The sequence below is a fragment of the Vulpes vulpes genome, chromosome 3 (genome assembly GCF_048418805.1).
Source record: "Vulpes vulpes isolate BD-2025 chromosome 3, VulVul3, whole genome shotgun sequence".
Lineage (NCBI taxonomy): Eukaryota > Metazoa > Chordata > Mammalia > Carnivora > Canidae > Vulpes > Vulpes vulpes.
The window spans coordinates 136,008,219-136,025,758 of record NC_132782.1 but is presented as its reverse complement, the minus strand read 5'-3'; the positions used below and the strand labels follow the sequence as shown (position 1 = coordinate 136,025,758).

General features: G+C 35.9%; 1 protein-coding gene across 2 annotated transcripts in view; it reads left to right on the top strand.

The window, feature by feature from the left end:
* Window positions 1-17,540, top strand: part of HS2ST1 (heparan sulfate 2-O-sulfotransferase 1) — a 178,271-nt gene that overhangs the window by 136,820 nt on the left and 23,911 nt on the right. For both annotated transcript variants that reach the window (XM_026004827.2, XM_026004826.2), the window contains exons 2-3: window positions 2,510-2,748; window positions 11,881-11,966. In XM_026004827.2, coding sequence (XP_025860612.1) covers window positions 2,510-2,748; window positions 11,881-11,966 — 325 coding nt within the window. The remainder of the gene's footprint in view (window positions 1-2,509; window positions 2,749-11,880; window positions 11,967-17,540) is intronic.

Sequence of the window (17,540 nt, the reverse complement as noted above, 5' to 3'; positions counted from 1 at the left end):
ACTATGTTAATAATAATTCTGTTTGTCAAAGCAAAGATGCTTGAAAAACAGGAAATGCATATGAATATATAATTTGAATCAGGAAAGTAGTGACTCCCATATTTGTACCTTTTCATAGAAGTCTTTTTAAATTGTGTTAACATACAGTCATATAATTTAATACACACGATGAGCCAAGAATTATGATTAATTTTTATAACATGTGACCACTTTAAGAAATAAAAAAATCCATGAACTAAATGGTCACTTCTTTTTAAAAATATTTTTAATTTAGTAGCTAATTTTCCCAGCAGTTACTGAGCTTGTAAAATTTTATTAAATAGATGGAATAATTATAAAAACCATTAATAGTGCAGATTTTCTTTAGTCATTAAGTAGTCTGTAGGTAAAATGAATACTCACTTATGAAATAACACCTAAAATCTTCTTTTCCAAATGCTTGATGTCAGAAAAACTAGTTAAAGTGAATTCAGCCTTGTTGCTTTTAGGTGAATCTTTTATTTTTTTTTAAATTTTTTTTTTAATTTTTTTTTTTAGGTGAATCTTTTAAAGGCAATTTTATGCATGTCTGGGCTGCCAAAGGGGACTTCTTATGTTTCTGTTAGCACCTGAATGACAGCAGCACTGTTTTATTTTCTTTTGTGGAAAGAGGATGGCATGTGTATATAACAATATCGTAAGAGTTTTGGACTATGATGACAGTTCGAGGTTTGGGAGATTAGAGTCCTTAAAAATTATTAAATATAATGATGTGTGTAGGCTCTCAATAAATGCTTGTTGAATTTAACCTGAGGTAGCTTCCAAATCCTATGTAGATGCTTGTAGCCTCGTGTATTACCTTGATTTATAGGTCCATTTGAAAAGTATTCTGTCATGTGGCATGTGCTTTTTTAAAAGTTTGTCCTGTTTTTTTCTTTTTCTTCTTAGCCTCCTTCTATAGATTGTCTCTACTTGCTCCTTAAATATTGGCATTTCCTAAGATTCTGTCCCACAGCCTCTTTCCCATGCTACATATTCTAGATTATCTAGGCAGTTTCATTCTTTTCTATGGTTTTCCCAGATGTCTTGCAGTTGAATGTTTATTCTCAACTCTTGACCCATGTGCCCAGTTATCTACATAACATCTGGATATCCCAGGCAATCTAACAGTGTGTTCATCATTAAGCTCATTTCGTTCACTGAACATTCCCATCTAACACTCCCAAGAGGAAAACAAAAAGAAAAGAACACATATATGCATAGACATATAGAATATATGTGCTTCTCCTTCTGTTTTGGAAAGCCCACTCCTAATAAGAGCAGGCCTGGAACTTTTATTCAAGTCTTGTGACTGTGAATCTCAGCTCAGAGTATACTTTCTATAAAGTGGTGACCATATCTTCTGAACCAAAATAGAAGATGCATGATTTGACCATATTTGAAGTCTGCACTTGTTACTGTAATTGTACCTCATTGCTTTTTCATGTCATTTTGTTAAGTGGAGTATTATGAAGTATTATGTTAAGTGGAGTATTGGTATTATGGTAGACAGACCATCAGTAACACGATATTTAAAAATTGCAATTATGAGACCTGTGGCATGGGGTATACATGCATGTGTTGTGTTAGGGAGATCAGATAATACTTCCCCTTTGGGCATTCTGTGTGGAGGCTGAGGAATTCACCAGGCAGCATTAGGGTATAGGGGAAATGGAAGAGTGTGCAAAGCAGGTGAGACAGCTTGCACAAAGATCTGGTGGTAGGAGGGTGCACAGTATGTGTAGGCAGCTGTCTGTGTGCAAGGTAACTTTTGTAATCTTGTTAGAGGTTTTTATCCTCTAATTTCTCTCTTTCCCTTCTCTTGCTTCCTTATTCTAAAAAACATCCAAAGCTGAAGTTTGTATTAAATAGAGAATAATAGTAATAGAATGGAAAATGCTAACTATTTTTCAAACTGCATGGTAGTGATTTGAGTTAGACAAACCATAGAATTTAAGGAGTAAGCATAGCCAGGACTTAGAATGTAATGCAACACCAAAAAGAAAAAGGATTTGTAATGGTATAGTTTCTACTCTTGTTTCCTAAAATCACTCCAGCATTTATAACCACTACCCTGCTACTTTTTAATAAACCAGGGAGTAATTAAATACTAAGTATAAATTTGAGAATCTTTGCTTAAGTTACAATGACTTTCTAAGTGCATTTTTACTGTGAAGTTTAGTATTCCATGCAATCTGTCTTTGTGTACTTGAGAATTAATTCAGGCTGTAGAAATTCTGTTAGGATGTAGTATGACTTTTGAACTGCACTGGTCTCTGGTCTGTGGTATTCTAAAGTTGATGACTGATTATTCAGTTGTTCTGTATATGCATATGTATTATCCTTTGAAGGGTAATTCTAAATGTTCGGTCTTCAGAACATTTCTTCAAGTGCTCTTACACATTTCTTGAATAGGAAAATTATGTTCCAGGAATGGGAAATTATTTTCATTGTCTTTAAAATCTGAGTTCGTAACTGTTTTTCTTTGCAGAAAGGGCGATTGCAAGACATGAAGTTCGAGAAATTGAGCAGCGACATACGATGGATGGCCCTCGGCAAGAGGCAGCACTGGATGAGGAAGAGGACATGGTGATCATTTATAACAGAGTCCCCAAAACTGCAAGCACCTCTTTTACCAATATTGCCTATGACCTGTGTGCAAAGAATAAATACCATGTTCTTCACATCAACACTACCAAAAATAATCCAGTGATGTCACTGCAAGACCAGGTAAACTCGTAGAGGATGAATAAATGTTTTCTGACACTTCCTCACTCATATTTTGTATCTCAAGAGGAAAAAGCATTTTAAGGGATTTGTGTACTGACCTCATTGAATTATAAGTCTCTTGGGGAACAGTACCAAACAACTTTTCTGTAATTTTATATCTTTCACAGTATTTGATACATTTCTTTGCATATTGTATATATTCAAATATTCATAAAATTAATGAACTTATTAAAAGCTTGAATTTTTGAAGAGAAAATGATGCTCTTTAGTATGGTATCCTTTTAGAAATATGAAATATTTTTAGCAAGATACCTTGCAATAAAATCATTCTGTCATCTCATTTTATGATAGAGAAATCTTTATTTAATGAATACCTATGTTCTGTATCCTCAGTTTTGTGACTAGCCTCCTAAACTTCATCTTATCCTTACTAGTAATTTATATAATATTAGATACAAACTCCTGGAGAACAGAGATTGTAGCTTATATTTTTAACATAATCTTGCCTCTTAAGTTGTTAAGAAACTTTAGATAAATAGCTTTAAGAAAAGTGGAGGAAATTATCTCATGAAATAAAATCCCTTATCTCTTTCGCAGTAGTCGCACACATTTTCTCCACACCCGGAGTTCTGATTATAATTATAAATAGAATTCTCTGAAAAGGGCAGTCCCAGTGGCTCAGCGGTTTAGTGCCGCCTGCAGCCTGGGGCGTGATCCTGAAGACCTGGGATCGAGTCCCACATCGGGCTCCCTACATGGAGCCTGCTTCTCCCTCTGCCTGTGTCTCTGCCTCTCTCTGTGTGTGTGTCTCTATGAATAAATAAATAAAATCTTAAAAAAAAAAAAAGAATTCTTCTCTATAAATATTGAAGGGAATGGAATTGGGCCTTATGAGGAGAAAATATTTGACAATACTATCTAGGATTAAATACCATGTTAAGGTAGCCTTATTGGAAAGGTTTTGTGATAGACAGTTAAGAATTATTGATCTCTTTGAGGGCAGCTGAACTTGTTTAATTGTTACAGAATTTACTCTTATCCCACTCTTAAGCATACTTAAAATCCTTACACTGAAGCAAGAGAATAACATTGATTCATAAGGTTAAGATTTGGTTTCTTAACCAAAACAAGAGCTGTTTATAAAGGCTAATAGTATATAGCATATCATCTGGCCATATAATTCTTGGCTCTCTGCAGCATCCTCAATTACTCTTTTTCATAAAACCAAAAATCTGCATCCATCAGCCAAACTAAACAACTCTTCTGTAAATGAGAAGAAACATGAGCTTATTAAGCTAAGTGGATCATAAAAACTATTCATTATGTAATATTGTATATCTCAAGGGCAAGTATCCTAAATAATCTGTTTTTATATAGTGTGTGGTAGATTTTAAATTTCTTTGCTTGATTGCTTTTCAAAATACATCTTGGTTTAAAAGGAACATCTCTTAATACATAGTAATTTTAGATTTATTTCAGTAATATTTTTTAGGAAAATAAAGTTACCTTGTTTATTTTGTGTCCAGCATTACAAAATTGTATGGCAGCTACAAGATGTCTGATGGTGACATTGACCGACCATTTTTTTCATGAAATAAGAATCTATGGAAGCTCTCCACATATGACATTTACGGGCATCATGTAATGATACATTTTCCCAGTTGCATTTGGATGAGATAAACCTTCTGTTTTTCTTTCAATACCTCGTTAGTTATATATAGAAAAAAAACCATTAGAGGAGAGGCATAAACACTATCTTCAAAGCAGTTGGATTTCATAATGAACACTTAAAACATGTTTGTGTGGGGCAGAGTAGAGAAATAGTCTTTAGCTCCAGCTCTTCCCTGGATGTATTTTGTATGTGCTGTACTAGGCACTGTGCTAAACTGTTCACATACTTCATTATTTCTCAAATTTTAGAGGCAGAGTCCAAATATTTTGAGTCTGGTATAAAACTGTTGAGTGAGTAATAGCTATCTCTGCATATCCTCTGATCCTTAGAAACAATTGTCAACTATGCTCTCAAGTTTTCATTTATTGAGTATATAGTATGTACAGAGATTGTGCTACATTCTTAAAGAAATTAAAAAGTAAGGCTACATCCTTCAAGAAGCTTATTTGTAATTAACTTGGAACATAAAACATAGATGTAGGAATCATGAGGACTGTTTAAAGAAAACATCATTTTATGTTATTCTTACCAAATTATTTAAACCAAACTGTTTCTCACCAGAATGTTTAATCTAGACCTAATCTTGAACAAGCAAATAAATCTGTCTTGTTAGAACATTCTCCAGAATAATTGTCCTGAACAATTGTGTCAACATCATGACAGTCAAACAAGATGTGGTTGGGGGTAAGGCAGGACAGTCCTCTTTAGAAGTAAGAAGGCTAAAGAGATATGAAAACCAAGTGTAATGTGTCATTTGTAATTGGATCTTTGATCAAAAATGTCTGCTACTTGTTTTCAGATGGTTCAGAAAAAATTAAGTTTGTGCATGCATATGGAGAGAACAAAGAGAGAAGCAGATTGACAAAATGTGAAGTTAGTGAATCTTGGTGAATGAGTGTACAGATGTTGACCATATTATTTTTCAACTTTTCTGTAGTTCAGGGATTTTTTCACAGTTAAGAAATTGAAATAAAATAAGAGGGAAAGTTAAAACTAGGAAATGAAAAGATAAACATTTGAGAATATGAAGTGTGGGATGCAATGAGACTGAGATGGACTGAGTTGTGGGAGTTATATCTGTGAGGCAGGCTTTACTCAGTGAATAGGCAGGGATTGTCAGGAGACAGGTAATTAGTTGGCTTTTGTAGTTGGAAAATGAAGTTTACTCTTCTATCATGAAAATCTCTCTGCTTTAGAGAACATCTTGCTTTTAACTGTCAAGTATTAAGTGGCAGCATCTTTTAGGATCTTTCTTAATTCTCTTCTACTCTTAACTGTTTAGGTTTGTGATCATATTTAACCCTTTTCTGAGCATTGGAAATATCCAGAATTTTCATTCTCTGTAGGACAACATAGTAATTTTTTCCCCTTCTTAATTCACTATTAAGGCACCTTCTGGTCTTTTGCATTACAGTCCATGATTTGGTGTTAGTTTCAGATACTGATTTTTTAGAGCATCACTTTAGATGAGTGCTTCTTAACTTGTAATACGTATATTAATCACTAGTTAAGATGCAGATTCTGATTCAGAAGGACTGGGATGGAACCTGAGGCCAAAACTGGTTCTTCTGGTCCTTTAACCACAGTTTGAGTAGCAAAGACCAAAACACAGTTCTCAGTGGGTTATGAGAAGATGCATATTATAATCTTCCCAGGACAGTGAAGTACTTACCTTTCAATTCAAATTCCAAACATACATACATACATACATACATAAAATAAAAAATATAATAAATTCAAATTCCAACCTCCCCAACAAAATCCAGAATTCTTATCTTGGCCAACAGGCCCTTTTAAATCTAGTCTTTGTCCATTGCTCCAAATTCTTGTTTACTAGCCACACTAGCCTAGTCTTCTGGTTCATTGGATGTATCAAGCTTTTCTCATTGCAAGCTGTCTCCACTTAACCATTCTGTCTTAGAATGCACGTCTCCTGGTTTCTCACCATTGACTTCATATTAGTTATCCTTTTAACATTCTCTAAATGATATCCTTTCAGAAAAACCTTACTGGGCCATCCTATGTATTAAATGCATCTTCCAGGTTACTATGTACCATCACCATTCTTTCTGTATCTTTCCTGTTACTTACTGATTTATTTGTTTACTATTGGTCTTTTCTTCTGTATAAGCTCCTGTCTTATTTACCACTGTATTCCTTGTGTTTAGAATGGTGTCTGAGTCATAGTACATGTTTTATGAATTCTGTTAAATGAACACATGAGAGAACAAATGAATGGGCTTAGGTACTGAAAGTAGTTCTTAGTGGAGCACAATGCCAATAATGATGATTACTGGCAGAATGAGCCCCTCTGATTGATAGTAATATGGTCTCCCTTTACCTCAGGTGTTTTGGGACACACCCACCCTGCCTCTGCAGAAAGGATTGAACAATACAGTTCTGGACTTTGGTGAAAATATTATGTTTTATTGCTGCTGGATCTTTCTTATATTTTATCCAATTATTATTCATTTTTCCTTTTTGTGTAGAAAATTTCTTCTCTAGATTTGTCTCATAAAACTACCCACAGCCTTACAGTGGATGTGTATTTTAAGTATACTCATGAGTAGGAGTTTGGTATATAGTCATTACCCAAGTTAATAGTAGTATTCATTCACTAGGTAGTAATTACAAAGTTGGAATTTGGCCAGGATTGTCAGGATGACATTCCTACTTATGGATAATGAAAACAAGTTCTTTCAGATAATTAATGTTAAGATGAATCTTATTAAGAATGTAGGTCTGAGTACCCTGTTATAAGATGGTGCTTTCTTAGCTTTTTCCTCTAGCGCTGATTCAGGTCTGAATCCACTAGCAGATGAATCACAGCACCATTCCCTATACCACTTGTGTTTTCCCTAAAGGTCTTCTCTGGTTACTTGCTAGCCTGACTCTGCTTGACTTATAAAATCTGACAGAAATCACAGTTTCGGATCTGCTCCAGGCTAGTTATAAAAACGTCTCTTTTTATGTAGTATATCTAACAACTACTTCTGAAACATCCTTCTTGATAGTCTCTTTCAATCAGAGTATGAAAATACTCTTTGAATAAACTCAGTATGGTGACTTTCTTCTCCCCAAGCCACTGTTTTCAGTGTCTTCTTCAGTCTCTCCTTCACTTCATTTGCTACTGTTAACGTTTTGCTCCTTTCACCTACTACTTTCTCTTTCACTAGTGTCAGGTCTAGTTGGGGAGAGTCCACACAGTAAATGGTGCGGAAGGTTGCTCATTTAATCTCCATGTCCACTCATTCCTCTGTATTCCAGAGCCTTGTCTCAGGGTCTTGAGCAGAACGCCCCACTGCAGGGGAAAACCAGAAGAAAAATGAAAGGCTAGGTGAATGGTACAGGAGAGGGCAGAAGGCAGAAAATGATAGGGCAGGAACTGCAGTGAGGCTGACTGGTGAAAGGGTGAGAATGGGGATGGAGGGAGGAGAGGCAGGGGAAACCCTGCAGGGGGAACTCTGGGGAGAACCAGTGAACATGGCTAAAAGAAGTGGCTAAATTCAGACTTTGAAAAGGAAGTTTTTCTAAAAGATTTATTTATTTATTTTAAGGGGAGGTGGGGGAGCAGAGGGAGAGGGAGTTGGGGGTGGGGACGGGAAACAGACTGCTTGCTGAACATGGAGCCAGATGCTGGGCTCCATCTCATGACCCTGAGATCATGACCCTGAGATTGTGACCTGAGCTGAAATCAAGAGTCGTCTGCTTAACCGACTGAGCCACCCAGGCCCCTCAAAAAAAGGAACTTTAAAAAGGTTGTTCTTCAAAGGGGGTTAAAGGATAGTTCTAGAATTTCAGCAGTATGTAAATGGCACTTTTAAATGCTCCACCTGTTCGCCACATTAGTCTGAACTGCTGCTCGAACCTTATCGACATCATTTGTTTGCTTAGCACTTTTTTCTTTTCTGTAAAGGGAAGGTCAGTCTCAGCATCTTTTGATTTATTGCAAATTGTAAATCAGCCACAGCTTTATTAATGAGACTTTACCACATTGCCTTAAATATTGAAGAGATGAAAGAAAAACATATGCACATATATATTAAATATGTAGCCTTCAATATTCTTGTAGCTGGAGATTAGAGAAAGATTCTGTGTGTTTTAAGAGACTTTAATAGTAATAATATAGAGAATTTAAAAGCAATAATAACCCATGTAAATTTACCTCGGAATGAATTTAGAAAATAAAATGTAAAGTCCTATATAGACTTTTAAATCAGGTCTCTTAGTTTTGACTAGCAGTGTTCAACAACCCCTGAGGTTACCCAAGATAGTAGAAAGGCAAGAATAAGTCAGCAGTCGTTGCAAAATCCTTGTCCAATAAAGAGTAGTGAACAGGTGGATTGAGATCTTGTGGGTTGAGGAGTGTTTTTTGTTTGTTTGTTTGTTAAGATTTTATTTATTTGAGAGAGAGAGAGAGCAGGAGCAGGAGGGAGGGGTAGAGGGAAAAGCAGGTTCCCTGCTGAACAGGGAGCCCCACTCAGGACTCGATCCCAGGACCCTGGGATCATGACCTGTGCCAAAGGCAGATGCTAACAGACTGAGCCACCCAGGTGCCTGAGGTGTTTTGAATGACTGGATCTGAGACATTTCCTTAGCAGTGGATAAAACATGAAATTCTCAGTGCCCAAGTTTGTTGATCAAAGTCATGATACAATTACTCTCTTTTCACATCCTTCTGGGTTTTTTTCCTCTCAACTTAATTTGAACAATAATAAATTTAAGAAATTATCTTGTGGTTTAGAAGGATTATTAGACCAAAATTTAAGGTGTGTGGTTCTTGAGCTTCAGTTTTTTTTATCTGTAAAATAAAGAGTATAAGATATCCTAAGTTCCTTCCACCTCTAAAATGCTGATTCTCTAAACTATAGAGTTTGAGGTTGGTGACAACAGTGGAAGATTCATGCTTTGTTCTGGTCTCGCCCATCTCCAAACTCTTCCCTGAGTCCAGCTGGAAGTACAACCCTTTTTCTCACTTCATTAGTTTTTAAACTGTGTTTCTTGGAATGCTTCAGTTCCAGTATGCTTCAGGCGTCACTGTGCGGGTAGGAGACTGAGCAAGCAGAGTTCATTCTGCTCCTGTCCTCACTTCTGTATATTGTGGTGGCTTACAAGATGATCTTTAAAAATCAGTTATATTTCAGTATACTTTTTTTTCCTTATCATAAAAGTAGTGAACATGAGAGTATATCTCTGCTAAAGAGCTTTTATAGACCTCAGGGCCTCCTTTGCAAAGCAACTACAAAAAGAAGCTTCATGTAAATAAAACCACACAGTAGCTCCTGGGCCTGCCTACCTGTGCTCCTCAGTGTGGTCCGCTGACCTGCCATCATGTGGAGACTTGTAAGAAGTGCAGAACATTGGGCCCCACTCTAGACCCACTGAATCAAAATCTTCGTTTTATCAGGAGTGAGTCCCAGATGATTCATTTTGTTTGAGAAGCCCTGCAGCAGTCCACATATTGTCCAGCTCCTTGGGCTCTTCACCTGACACTGAAGGGCACATATTGGATGAAGTATGTCCTTAGGAGGGTTCAGTTTAATCCTGACCATCCTTAGGAAAGGTGCAAGAAAGAAGTATCCTTGAAGTTTATATTCATACCTAACTCTTATTTCCACCTTATTTCCGTCTTTCACCGCACCATGTACTCTTAAGTTTGTACTATTGATCCTCTCTAACATTTGGCTTACATAACACCATTTTCTCAGATTTCAATCCAGCATCTCCTTTCGTTTCTCTCCTACAGCATCACCTCCACATTAAATCTGGGCTTCTGGAAAATAGAGCTCAGTTGCTAAATATGCCTTAAGTACCCTCAAACCACCACCTCCCATTCCTATTCTCTTTTCCTTCTATTTCTCCCTCACTTTCAGCTGAAATAATGGAACTGATTTTCACAGAACCAAAGGCTTACATGAAATAATTTACCAGTAAGTGGCAGTTTATAAGGACTTTTCACGTTCAACGTGATATTTTTTAAGGATTCAGTTTTAGGTTATATAATTTTAATTTTCTGTTTAATTTTCATTTGCCATTTGATATTTTCATTCTCTTGTGCCTTAAAGAACAGATAGGAAGGAACATGAGAACCTCAAGTCACACATTTATTTGGCTCTTTTTTCTAGTGGGAAAAATTGTAAATATCTGTTGAAATATAATTGTGTATTTTCTAATGCAACATACTTTTACCATCTACATTCAGTTTTCAGATTTAAGTGTGTATGTGTACATAAGATAATAAGATAAGGTTCATATCACTTTCCTTCTAAGAACTCCATTATTTCCCTTAGTATCTGAGTTATTAATGCTTTCCCTAAAAAATAAATTTCCCCAGAACCTTCTGTTTTTCCCTAGTTCACATTCTCTGACATATGGCTGCTTCTGCACTGTTTTGTACTCTGCCATACAAATAGGCCTTTTCTAGGAGGCGGCCATCATCATTCATTGCCATTAATTTATTGGCTAATCTGATAGAAGTGGTCCAGAATATCTACATGTGACATACGCTATTCTAAAATGTAAATGCAAGATTGATAAATTGTCAGAAGTACGCAATTGACAGGCCTGTGTTCCAGAGGCTGAGGTCACAACTTGCAGATGCCTTAGCACAGTTTAAGGTGGTGGATCCCCTTCCTTTCAGCCCTTCTCCACCACCCGACAGCCAGTCCCCAGAAGAGAGTCTTAACCACTTGCTGCTTATAATGCAGAAATTTGCTCATCAAAAATATATACCACATTTCTTTGAAAAATTGTGTATCACTGCTTTGCAGCTGGTGATACTTAGTCTTATCACGTTCTATATTAATCAGTTCTTGAAATTTTTTTAGCACATTTACACTAAAAGAATTTTTCTATTAACTAATCTTTTGAGCACCTTTAATTCCAGCAAATTAAAATAGTAATAATTAGATATTCAAGTTTTTAAAAATTTTACCTAAAAAATTTCACCTCTCTAATTTTATTAATCTCTTTTATCAACAAGCTTATGATATCTGTTCTTTGTTAAGTCCTCTGATAATTATCATCTTTTCTTTAATCATTTTGGCTTAAGGATTACTTTTTGTTTTAATTTGTTGAACCGTTGATAAGTATGAGTTTATATGAATAACAAGTCTCTGGGAGTGGAAAACAGACTTGGGCATGTGTGTTGGTACCCACTCTCCCCTCGCCCATGTGAATTACTCACAGTGCAGCATTGTAAATGATTGCACTGTGTGGGTTTTTCTTTCAGGATTCTCTCTCACTCTTTTCTGAGTGTGGTGATAATAGCTCTCTCTGTGATGAATTGGTAATTACAGATCACACTGTGCTCTCCTTAGTTGAAACCTGTGTTTCAAGCACTGTAATTGTCAAACTGGTGTGATTTGTTTTAAATGTCTAAATGGAAAGTATTTTGCTATCATCAGATTTCATTTTCCTTTATATTGAACTTCAGTAATGAGTGTGTTCTCCTGTTTTAGGTACGCTTTGTAAAGAATATAACTTCCTGGAAAGAGATGAAACCAGGGTTTTATCATGGACATGTTTCTTATTTGGATTTTGCAAAGTAAGTTATACCTAAAATGACACACTGAAGAATGCTTTGTACTTTAGCAACCTAAAAAGAAACAAGTTTATTAAATTGTTAGAATTTTGATTAAAAAAGTGTACTGGCTTGCCTTTGCCACTTTTAGGTATGTAATTTAAATACACCTTCTAGTGTTTTACTGCCCTCTAGTGTTCATAAATTGATAATTGTCACATTAATTTTAGAAATTCAAAGTAGACTCAATATAGGTAATACTCTAAAGTTATTTAACATTATTCTATTTGTGTGTCTTGTATAAGCACGTGACACTGTTTTAGGAGAGCCCCACGTTTTAACCTAGAGACCAATCAGATTCTGACTTACTACATTATTGACTGAGAGCTGAGAAAGCAAAGAACTCCAATACCTACTTTGCATCTACTTTTCAGCCAGGACACAGTAAAGTGTACACTTTGTTTTGGGCTCCCTAGTTTTAGCTTTAAAATTGTGATATATTCAAAATTGACTTTTAAAAAACATAGTGATTTTCCTTTAGTGATTTGCTTGATACTGATGATAAATATCTCTGATTTTCCATATTTTGGGGAGTAGAGTGGGTTCACGGTAATTCTATCATGATTCTCTCAAGAAAAGTTCATAAAACTAGAGGCCTACGCATGGTATCCAAGCACTGTGTTTCCCACACACACCCCAATCCCCCCCAGTCTGTGCCACGTTAAGGTACTATTCAAAAAACTGGGTAAAGGAATATTCTAAACATAGATTATTTTGTGAATCCATTTGAATATTTTTTGTAACACATAGAGTAGCATTATGGTTAAAACCTCAAATCCAAATCTTTTCCCCAATAACCTGTACTAACTTCAAAGACATATTTAATAAGTATTTTTAAAATTATTTCATCTAAGATATGTTCCCTCAGTCATTTCATTAGCAGTCATGACTTAATAGTAATATACTCTCAAGTATTTGTCAGCTCTAGAGAACATTCTGTATCAAAGTTGAAAATTAAATTGATATTCCAGTCACTTTAACTTCTTATATTGAAGAGAAAGAGTTGAATTACCACTGATTTAGATACTAGCCCTGAACTTTTTGAAAGGCATGTAATTAAAAGAGAATCTCCCAGATACTATGTACAGTAAATGATATATTTTTATTTCTAGTTCCACAATACTCTAGATGTCTCAGTAAAATGGTATCTTTAAAGTTAGATGTAAAAAAAATAAAATAAAAAATAAAGTTAGATGTACATTTTTCTGTAAATAATTCATACTGCAATATTGAAAACATTTTATAGGCAGCTTTAAAATAAACTAATTATTTTTTCCTTGCAGAGGCACTGAACCAATTTCATAAACTCCATTCATATGCATATTTTCCCTCAGGGCTGCATTATCCTTCAATTGAATGTTTGTTACCCTTTCACCTAAATGATTTATTTTTTTCCACACACAGCTTGGTTTCTAATACTTGAAGTTTCCATTATTAAAATAATATATTGAGTGCTTTTGCTTTTGGCAAAAGTCTTGTACTTGTAGCTCTGGTATATGCTAGGGTTCTTGCAGTTGAAAAAGTATAAAGTTTCTTGAAAAGATTAATCTCATTTATTAAATACTAACATGAACGTTTAAGGTTTTGAATATTTTCATAATGGGTCTCATGTTATTGGAAGTGAAAACTATTGTAAGAAATTTCAATAGACTTTTACAAGATTTTAAACAAACACCTTAAAGAAATCACCTAAAAGAAATATATTTTGAAGTATATAGTCAAGAACTACTGTAGATGTAACCAGTATCTTTTAAAATTAATTTTAGTTTGACAGACATACTGACCATGAATGAGTAAGAAAGAGGAAAGAAATATCACCAATTTTTAAAATGCTTTATTCTTCAAAACATATTCTCGACTGCCATAGTACTTTGTGGAATCCATTAAAATACTTGCCTTCAGGAGAAAACAGTTGACTTTGGTGAAAGAAATGTTTAATCACTTAGCTTTTCAATTGCCTTAAAAGAGTCCCTAAAAAGCATATAAATTCAGTATATCCCAGGAAACCCAGGAAGCAAGATAAAGAAAATAAAAAAAGAAAAGTGGTTTTTTTGGTTTAGACTGATCACTAAGAAATAAGCATTTTATTTGCAAGCCTATATGTGCTCAAGCCATGTTTTGGTTATATTTTTCTGGTTTTATTCAGAACTTCAGCATAATAACAACATCTCCTTGTTTCAAGTTTATATTCCTGTTCTGTGTTGCTCCTTTTTCTCTTGGTCTTATTCTCGATTTTTTTGTTTGTTTGTTTTAGCACATTTCCTAGTTCCTTTTTCCATTTTTCTCTTTAGTGTTCAATTAATTTTTGTTTTCATTTCAATTGGTGGGCAGCACAATTTTTAAATTAAATTGGATAGGATCATTAATGTTATAAATTTAAAATTTAAACATTTTTCACTAAAAAATGTGTGTAGGTTGGACTTTTTCAAAATGTCCAAGAGTGCAGATAATATAAAGTTGAATAAATAAGTTGTAGTTCTTGTCCTCAGTGAGTTCACTGAAATCCCATTTTTTTCTGTAATTATCAGTTCATTATGTTTCATTATAAACAGTGAAAATATTACAGATCATCCTGCCTTTTAAATTCATACTCCTTTACCAGAGGCATCTATTACCTCCACTTTGATTTTCTTCAGATTTTACAAAATAAAAACATTAGAATATCCCTTTCATTTATTTCAGTGACATTTTCCTTTATGGTGAATAATGTTCAGCTGAAAGAAAACTGTGTGAATGCTGGTTTCAATCAGAGTCTGCTGAGATTTTCTATGATCTAGCTACCTATGGGTGACATGTCAGCATCTCTCTTCGATCTTTGGAAATTATTTTTGATACAGACAGCAGTCATATCCAGGTGCATGTCAGGTGTATGCCTTTGTGGCTGTGCCCAGGAATGAGTGTGTGTCTTAATCGCTGTCATTCTGGTTTCTCCATATCACCCATTGTCTTTCTCAGAACAATTGAGGTGACTCAGTAAAGAGCATCTATGTCAGGACAAGAAACACATAATCAAATGGTTCACTAGGTCTGAAGTATCTTGGAGAGTAATAAAATGACAATATTTTTAGGCCTAATATAGTTTGTGAGTCTTTAGATTTATGTGAGGTTGTCCCTTTTACCTTGTGCTTCTCTGCTAAACCAATTGAAGTTTCACCATTTTCTATCGTTTTCAGCAAATATGTCACAACACTATAGAAACATTTCTTAAGTTATTGTAATCATTATAGGCAATATGTAAGAGTTGCCTTTTTATTGACCTTGTACCACCAGCTCTTTCTACAGCACTGATCCTGTAGACTGCTCCGGAGCAGCCTCTGAAGCCGGCTGGATCTGCAGTAAACACCCCTCCACCCCCACCCCTTCCTTACCAGCTCTGTGGTTTCAGCCACATCGTTTCAGATCTGCATTTTCCCGATTTGTAAAGTGAAGATAATTAAAGTAACTACTTCCTGGTGGTTGCAAGGATTAAATATGAAAATGTATGTGAAGCAGTAGGTTCTGTGTCTCACACAAAGCAGTGTTATGTTCTTTTATAATTCTGTCTTCTCTCGGTAACCACATTGTCTTACTGGTGTTTTCTTCTTCTCCCAGTCTGAATCCATGCTGGCGCTTCTTAGTCCCCTCTTTTTTTTTTTTTTTTTTTTTAAGATTTTATTTATTTATTCATGAGAGACACACACACACAGAGAGTGACACAGGCAGAGGGAGAAGCAGGCTCCATGCAGGGAGCCGGACATAGGGCTCTATCCCGGGTCTCCAGGATCACGCCCTGGGCTGAAGGCGGGGCTAAACCGCTGAGCCACCTGGGCTGCCCTTATTCCCAACTCTTAATAAGGCATTGCTCAAGATTCTGTCTTTGCCTCATTATTCCCTTTTGGGAAGTTTACCCATTTTTCTTTATCAAGACCTCGAAGCCAAAAACTCAACCCCTTTCCTTACCACATACATTTCATCAGTCACCAGGTCTTTTGAGTTTGGCTTCTTTCACTTAGCTTGAGGCTTTTGACATTCATCTATTGTACGCATCCATTAGTACTTCTTGGATGAATAGTATGCCATTGTGTGGATACACCGCAGTCTTTATCCATTCACCATTTTCTGGATACTTGGGTTGTTTCCAGCTTTTAGTGATTATGAGTAAAACTGCTAAAACACTTGCACATAGGTTTTATGTGGACATATGTCTTCATTTCTCTTGCGTAAAACCTAGAAGTGGGATTGCTAGATTGTATAGTAACTCTCTAAGACACTGCAAAACTGGTTTTTCATGTGGCTGTGTTATTTTGCAATCTCACCAACAGTGTATGAGAGTTCTGGGTGCTGTGCATCCTTGCCAACATCTGTTATTGTTAGACCTCTTTTGTTTCTTTTTTAAAATTTTGGGCCATTCTAATAGATACATAGTAGATGAATGCCCTTTTTAAGAGGTAAGTAATTACTACAAAAACGACATCACCAGTGGGAGTGCCAAATACCAACAGGTCATTCACTATTTTTGAAACAAGACCATGGGAACCTGTCTCATGGGAAGCATTTGAAAGTTTCTGTGAAGGGCTAAGAAAGTCCAGCACAAATATATATATAAGATACCAGTGTCCCTAGTGAGACTGCTGCTTTCCTAGAGATGTTAAATCCAAAATGAAGCAGAAATCACAAAGCAGGGACGCTGGGTGGCTCAGTGGTTGAGTGTCTGCTGTAGGCTCAGGTCGTGATCCAGAGTCCTGGGATCAAATCCTGTATCAGGCTGCCTGCAGGGGGCCTACTTCTCCCTCTGCCTATGTCTCTGTCTCTCTCTCTCTATGTCTCTCATGAATAAATAAATAAATTATTTAAAAAAAAAATCACAAAGCATTGTGCTTCCCAAAGCTAGTCAGCCCTCTTTCAGCTTCATCATGTTCCATGTCAGCTTTGGCCAGCTAAGGACAAGTTCCTTTCAAATGTTCTGAGTATGCACTAATTCTTTCAACCATTCTCGATGTTTACCCATTTATCCAAACTGTATGGAGGGTAGTTGTAAAGACAGGAGCCTACCTTGTATTCCTTGCTGTGTCGTATCACATATGCTGATGTGGCAAGAATAAGGTTTCTAAAGTGTCTTCTTACCAACCTGCTCCTCAGATTATATTTTTTGCCTTTTGATCTTTACAGAACATTCCTACCCAATATGCTGTTCTTTTCCTAAGAAGATCATTTTCTAACAGGTCAATAATAGTTTCTATTTTTGGAATGAAGATAGGTTGTCTCTTTCTTCACCTGAGCCCTCCTGAGGAACAGCTCAGATGGCTGGCCAAGGTTAAAGGTAGAGTTTGTGACTACACAACACATTTTCCCCGTGTACAAAACTACCTGGCTGGCAAAAGAATTAAACCTACAAACCTAAAAGGATGCTTGTTTCCTAACCAGCTGAGCTGAATAGCCCAGATGCTATTTTTATCATGTCTGTTTTCTGTTAGAGATTCTAACTAACACAGGCGCCTGGGGCTCCTGGGTGGCTCAGTTGTTTGGCTTCAGCTTCGGCTATGGTCCCAGGGTCCTGGG